The 7001-nt window shown below is 43.2% G+C and overlaps 1 protein-coding gene across 4 annotated transcripts; it reads left to right on the top strand.

Annotated features, from left to right (window-relative positions):
• Positions 1–1481: 1481 nt before the first annotated feature.
• On the top strand, positions 1482–6516 carry ARMCX3 (armadillo repeat containing X-linked 3). Of its 4 annotated transcripts, none has more exons than XM_003918004.2 (5): positions 1482–1957; positions 2495–2574; positions 2839–2899; positions 3161–3231; positions 3515–6516. In XM_003918004.2, exon 5 carries the CDS (start codon positions 3661–3663, stop codon positions 4798–4800), a length of 1140 nt encoding a protein of 379 aa, XP_003918053.1. In that variant the 5' UTR covers positions 1482–1957; positions 2495–2574; positions 2839–2899; positions 3161–3231; positions 3515–3660; the 3' UTR covers positions 4801–6516. The 4 variants fall into 4 exon arrangements, with proteins under 4 accessions (XP_003918053.1, XP_003918054.1, XP_003918055.1 ...); XM_003918005.2 differs by having other exon boundaries at positions 2467–2574; XM_003918006.4 differs by having other exon boundaries at positions 1811–2111.
• Positions 6517–7001: the final 485 nt, after the last annotated feature.

The following is a 7001-nucleotide window of genomic DNA, read 5'->3' as shown; positions in this document are numbered from 1 at the left end:
GTGACAACTGAATAATTTGCCCTGAGAAGTACAACTGTCAGGGGGTACTGGAGGTTTCAGTCAGTCTTATCTGCCCATTCTTTCCCTGTAGACAAGCTACTACTTCGGAAAACACAACCTTCGAAGGTTGTTTGGTGAGCCTGCAATCAAAGCGAGGGTATTTGTTCATCTTAAGAAGGGAGTTTCAGCTGAGGAAGCATGAAGTACTATTACACATCATGGGCATGACTCTGCCAGAGAAAGTGAAATGTTCCATTCTCCTTAGCCAACACTTTTTCTCCTCCAGACAGTGCTTGGGTGGGAAATACCAACACTTTCTTCTGACTGTCCTTTTCATATGTTCCTATGCTTGAATGAGCCCCTTTGCTACACATGATCTTTCTCTAAACACAGGATCATACATACAGTTGATTTGGTTTCTGTTTACTAAATAAATTTCAATCACATTCTAGTACTGCCTCCCAGAAGTTACATAGATATGAATTTTCCTGGGGGTTTGCCTGTTCTCAACCTCCTCAGTCTCTTGATTTACTCCCATATTGTCTGGGTATTTTAAAAGTTATACTCAAATAATAACCTTTTATTCAAACTATTAAGGAATATCTCACTGAAGACCCTATGTTCTGAAAAGCTATATTACTTTTTGTATTGTTACCTGTTTTTGTATTGTGCTTTAGTTAAGATTGTTTAGTTGCAAGCCACTGAAATCAAATCTGGTTAACTTAAATAATGAGGGGATGTAATTATTTTATTCCTTTTCCTACTTTAAAAAAGTTAAATCATTGATGATGGGTGAATTATTCAGCTTATCAAACCAGTGAGTGAAATAGTTTCATACTAATTGCTAGTTTCCGGTTTCAGCCAATTTTGTCTTGGTCTGTGTTCCTCTAATACTTATTTCGTTTATAGATGATACTATCTATTTTGACCAAGTATATTTTGTAATGTTCTTTTTATGCACACTCATTTTTTCAGTGTGCATGCTTTATCTCACAGATACCTACTGTGCACTTATGTTTTCTCCTCAGGTTTTTTTTTTTTTTTTTCCTGCATTCTGGCTTTTGTGGCTTCAATGCCTCCACCTTGCTAATGGGTGCAGGTGAAAGTCTGTAGCTCTCCTATTTAGAAGACTGGTCTAGTCAGAGGATTTACATATTGCCAGACACACTGATTAGCTCATTCAGGGCTGTGCTGTGTGCTAGGCCCCAGAAGACATTAAGATTGCTTTGAGTGAAGTGTGTAACACTCTCCACCAAGTGAGAAAATGTGGGACTTTTGGAGGCCATCACCCAACATCATTCTCCAGCTTCCACTCATTTTTTTCTAAAATGGAAATAGCTTTATAGTATTTTTTTTTTCTCGTAAAAAGAATGCAGGCTGGGGGCGGGGGAGGACGGAACAAAAATAACAAAGTATTAAGAAAGTAAAAGCCACACTCTCATTCTAGATTTTCTTTTCCGATCGCTTGTTCCTTTCAGATCTGGGACTAGATTTCAGAGGAAATGGTAGACTTTAATAGCTCGGGGGAGGGAAGGTGGAGGGAGAGGCTGCTGTCCCAGGAGCCTAGGGAAGGAAGAGGCAATTTTTCATAAAAAGTACAAGTGGCCCTTAGCCCCAGGGGAAGATGTCGTCCCTTTCTGGTAATCGGTGGAAGGGAAACACAACTACAAGGTGATGAGATTATCGAAGAAGAAAGAGTAACAAGGCCTGGTGTGGGGGAGGGAAAGGAGGGGGGCGGGCCCTCTTCTGCCGCACTGCTGGTGGGAGGGGAAATTGGGGACCCGAGTTGGTGGATGACGTAGCTCTCACGTGACCAAGAGCTGACGTGTGCAGAAGTCCTTCTTGTCCTGGTCGTTGTTCCCGTCTGAGTACCAGCTCCCCATTGCCCTGAGGGCGGGCGGGCCTGCGGCGGAGGGAAAAAGGAAGAGGAGAAGAAAATTGTCCCGGATTCCTGCAGGTCAGTGCCTGGGAGATTCCATAAAGTCAGGGTGCTAGAGGGTGTAGGGCCGAGACCGTCGCGGGTACTGAGGCGCCTCCGTCGTCTCTCCCACTCGCCGCCCGCTTTCCAAGACATATGTCCCGCCTGCACCCCATTTCGATGCTGCGAAACGGTGAGCTGGGGAGTGTTTGGGGAAAAGCTCAGAGATCGGGAGATGGGAATCTGCTGGGAGCCTAGGCCCGCAATCCGGAAAGGGAGCTGTGGCCTGGGTGTTGGCCCCTAGTCCACCAGGACAGTGCCGGAGGGGAATGGCTGGATATGGGGGCGGGGGTGGTGAGATGCAACGTGATATGTCAGCAGAACCCCAAGAGAGGTAATAGGGGTGGGAAACCTCTGACAACCAGGCCTCCGAATTAGAAAAGAGTTTTGTGTTCTGGGGACTAGTCCGTCCACCAAGCACGCAGTGGCGGCAGTTTCCCGTCTTTCTGCCTGTGGCTGTGTCTTCCTGACCATGGCTCTGTGTCTAGTGGGTCCAAGCCTCTCCCGGGTGGCCAGTCTTTCTGTAGGTTGCGGCACAACGCCAGGCAAAAGAAGAGGAAGGAAATTAATCCTAATCGGTGAAGGTCGATTTGAGGGTAAGACCATCTGGGGACTCTAGGAGGGACGGGGTTGGCGGCGGGGGTGGGGAGAAGGCAGAGAATGTAATAATCTAGGTACAGGTTTGAGTCCGAATGTGTTTCTTGCACTCCCCGGACTGTGGCGAAATGGCGTGCTTTGTGTGTGTGTGGTGGGGGGGAAGTGGGGGAAATGACAGCAGGGAAACCTATCGGATAGTTTGTTCATAATCCTCCTCTCTCAACAGCACTTACTCCCCATGTTTTCGATCTGTCATCCTGCAGGTCTGCTGTAGCAGGTGGCTCCGCTTGAAGCGAGGGAGGAAGTTTCCTCCGATCAGTAGAGGTCGGTGTGGGCGTGGGGGCTGCCTGGAATGGGGGAGGGGTTAGAAATCGCTCGCACTTTGGACAGGCTCTTCCAATCCTGCTTTATTTTCCTTACCTCCCTACCATTTCAGGCTAGGGAGGGGGCAGACCTGTGCATGTTTGGGATGGCATAAAGAGGTTAAAAACAAACCTGATAGCCGGAATGGTGAATCAGGAAAGCAACAAATCAACAGTCAATCCATCAAGTGCTCCGTTCTCACTGGCTCTGGTCTCTCTGCAGATTGGAAAGGTTGTTGGGCGTGGCACACCACCAGGAAACAGAAGAAGGGGCGAACTGCTTGTCTTGAGGAGGTTAGTGCAAGGGTTCTAGTCAGGTCCCTGGGGACATCTGAGGTTGTGGTGACTGAGACCCCAGCAGAATCTGTGGATTCCACTGGCATTATCTAGGCTTTGGGCGGGGTGACCTGGGGTGGGGAGGGAAAGGCTGAAATGAGAGGCATAGAGATTTTGTCAACAATCTACATTTCCTACCTAGCATTCAATTATTATTATCTTGTCCCTCTGCACAACTCCCTGCATGGGACAACACAAGCAGAAGAGAAACTCAAACCCGATTTTCTTCTTCCACTCCTAGGTCAACCTCCAGAATCAGCTATTGTGGCCTTGAAGTGGCTGAAGACGATCACCCTCCACAGGCTTGAGCCCAGTCCCACAGCCTTCCTCCCCCAGCCTGAGTGACTACTCTATTCCTTGGTCCCTGCTATTGTCAGGGACGATTGCATGGGCTACGCCAGGAAAGTAGGCTGGGTGACTGCAGGCCTGGTGATTGGGGCTGGCGCCTGCTATTGCATTTATAAACTGACTAGGGGAAGAAAACAGAACAAGGAAAAAATGGCTGAGGGTGGATCTGGGGATGTGGATGATGCTGGGGACTGTTCTGGGGCCAGGTATAATGACTGGTCTGATGATGATGATGACAGCAATGAGAGCAAGAGTATAGTATGGTACCCACCTTGGGCCCGGATTGGGACTGAAGCTGGAACCAGAGCCAGGGCCAGGGCAAGGGCCAGGGCTACCCGGGCACGTCGGGCTGTCCAGAAACGGGCTTCCCCCAATTCAGATGATACCATTTTGTCCCCTCAAGAGCTGCAAAAGGTTCTTTGCTTGGTTGAGATGTCTGAAAAGCCTTATATTCTTGAAGCAGCTTTAATTGCTCTGGGTAACAATGCTGCTTATGCATTTAACAGAGATATTATTCGTGATCTTGGTGGTCTCCCAATTGTCGCAAAGATTCTCAATACGCGGGATCCCATAGTTAAGGAAAAGGCTTTAATTGTCCTGAATAACTTGAGTGTGAATGCTGAAAATCAGCGCAGGCTTAAGGTATACATGAATCAAGTGTGTGATGACACAATCACTTCTCGATTGAACTCATCTGTGCAGCTTGCTGGACTGAGATTGCTTACAAATATGACTGTTACTAATGAGTATCAGCACATGCTTGCTAATTCCATTTCTGACTTTTTTCGTTTATTTTCAGCGGGAAATGAAGAAACCAAACTTCAGGTTCTGAAACTCCTTTTGAATTTGGCTGAAAATCCAGCCATGACTAGGGAACTGCTCAGGGCCCAAGTACCATCTTCACTGGGCTCCCTCTTTAATAAGAAGGAGAACAAAGAAGTTATTCTTAAACTTCTGGTCATATTTGAGAATATAAATGATAATTTCAAATGGGAAGAAAATGAACCTACTCAGAATCAATTCGGTGAAGGTTCACTTTTTTTCTTTTTAAAAGAATTTCAAGTGTGTGCTGATAAGGTTCTGGGAATAGAAAGCCACCATGATTTTTTGGTGAAAGTAAAAGTTGGAAAATTCATGGCCAAACTGGCTGAACATATGTTCCCAAAGAGCCAGGAATAACACCTTGATTTTGTAATTTGGAAGCAACACACATTGTAAACTATTCATTTTCTCCACCTTGTTTATATGGTAAAGGAATCCTTTCAGCTACCAGTTTTGAATAATGAATATCATATCGTATCATCAATGCTGATATTTAACCGAGTTGGTCTTTAGGTTTAAGATGGATGAATGAATATCACTACTTGTTCTGAAAACATGTTTGTTGCTTTTTATCTCGCTGCCTAGATTGAAATATTTTGCTTTTCTTCTGCATAAGTGACAGTGAACCAATTCATCATAAGTAAGCTCCCTTCTGTCATTTTCATTGATTTAATTTGTGTATCATCAATAAAGTTGTATATTAATGCTGGAAAGAAAAAAAAGAAGAAAGAAAGAAACCATCCCTGTCCTTCAGTTTATAATCAAGTTGGAGAGATAAGAAACGTACAAACCAAAAGATAACAGAATATCTGAAGCATGTACTCATTGTCAGATGTTCCCTCTGAGAGCACAAAGGAGGCAAAAGCTTCTGTGGGATGTGCTAGTCGGCTAAAGCTTCATGGAGGAGGTGGCAATTGAAAATGAGTCCTGCATGGGGTAGGGTGGTTAGGGAATTCCATGAGACAAGACGAGGGGGTCATGGTGTGAGAAAGGCATGGAAGTAGGAACCCTCTTCCTATGACAGTCAGGAGATCATTCTGCTTAGAGTGGATAGTGTGGAGAGAGGGAGTAGATAATTTTGGAAAGCTGGGTGAAGCCAGTTGTGGAGAGTTGTTTGAATATTATCCCACTGAACACCCAGACCCACTAAATCTTTTTTTACTAGAAAATAATTGGGGTCCATATGAAAGTCTCTATCTGTTACTGTATAGTGTCAGTGAGGGTGTGGCAAAATGGAGCCTTTCACACCCTAGTGGTGGCCATTTGGTAATACAGATCATAAGCCTTAAACTATGTAAACCCTTTGTCCTAAGGAAGTAATTGAATAATTGCCCAAAGATTGTATGTACAAGGCTGTTCATCCCAGCACTGTCTAAGCTAGTAAAAATTGGAAACAATTTAAGTATCTAGCACATTGGATTGGTTATAAAGTAAGGAATGTTTACACAGTAGGATAAGTATGCTGATGGAAATCTATATTGCCAGGAAAAGCTATTCATTATGCATTGTGAAGTGAGAAAGAAAAAATGGGTAGATGGAAGTATTTGAAGTATAATTCCATTTTTTTAAGACTAATAAAACATATGTTTAAAAGGACACTAAAAACTGGAGTTATAGATATCCAGATAGAAACAGTAGTTATCTTTGGGTAGAAGGATAATGAATGATCTTTACTTTTTTACTTTTTATTCATCTATGTGTTTTTATTTATCTAAAATGGGTATTGATTTTTAGGAAGTTTTTGAGAAAGAAAAGTGATGGGAATGAAGCAAGTGATTGATTGGAACACATATTGAATGGAAGAAATATTTAGATTAAAAATGAGGTAGGTTGAAGTTTCTTCTCTGAATGATAGATAAGGCTTATTATGAGGATTCAATCAGGTAATATATGCAAAGTACTTACAATGTTCTGGCACATAGTAGTTAATTAAGAAAATTGAGCACCCTTAATTACCTAGAATGCAGGGTTGATAGTTTTTTGGTTGACTTTTGTTTTGCTGGGGCATTCTGCCATGTTTTAGTGTCATTTAATAAATAATAGTAACAATAAAGGTTAACATTTATTAAGTGACTACTGTGTAAAGTTCTGTCATTCCTGCAAGGCAACTGTTAAAATAATTTCTCACAGGAGTAGTTTTCTTTCTTTTCTAAAAATCCAAAGTGTTTCCTCAGACATGATCACACCAGCCTCTGCAATATATTTCTAGTTGTTTGGGGGATGTTATCCTGCTTTATATATGAGACCAGGAAAGGGTAAAATCCTCTATTCACTTACCCGGTTTTATATCCAAGTTTCCCTGTATGTACTGTAATGTTTGTAGTACAGACAAAACCAGGTTGGCTTAAAGTTGCTGGGTATGGTAAGCCTACTAAATCATGCATATGTAGAAACTCATGTAACACCAGTTTTAAAGGTGGGGCGATGGGAAAGTGAACTAACATTTTTTCTTGCTCCTATTGTTAGGTGAGAGAAAAAGATTTGTGGGGAGATGGGGTGGGGAGGATTAATTCCTTTAAAATAAATTCGGTTTGATGTACCTGTGTGACACTCAGATG

The sequence above is a fragment of the Papio anubis genome, chromosome X (assembly GCF_008728515.1).
Source record: "Papio anubis isolate 15944 chromosome X, Panubis1.0, whole genome shotgun sequence".
Taxonomy (NCBI): domain Eukaryota; kingdom Metazoa; phylum Chordata; class Mammalia; order Primates; family Cercopithecidae; genus Papio; species Papio anubis.
This window is presented reverse-complemented; position numbering and strand designations above follow the sequence as displayed.

Excerpts from the sequence above, each read along its gene's own strand:
- ARMCX3 (XM_003918004.2), top strand. The coding sequence starts at position 3,661 with ATGGGCTACGCCAGGAAAGTAGGCTGGGTGACTGCAGGCCTGGTGATT.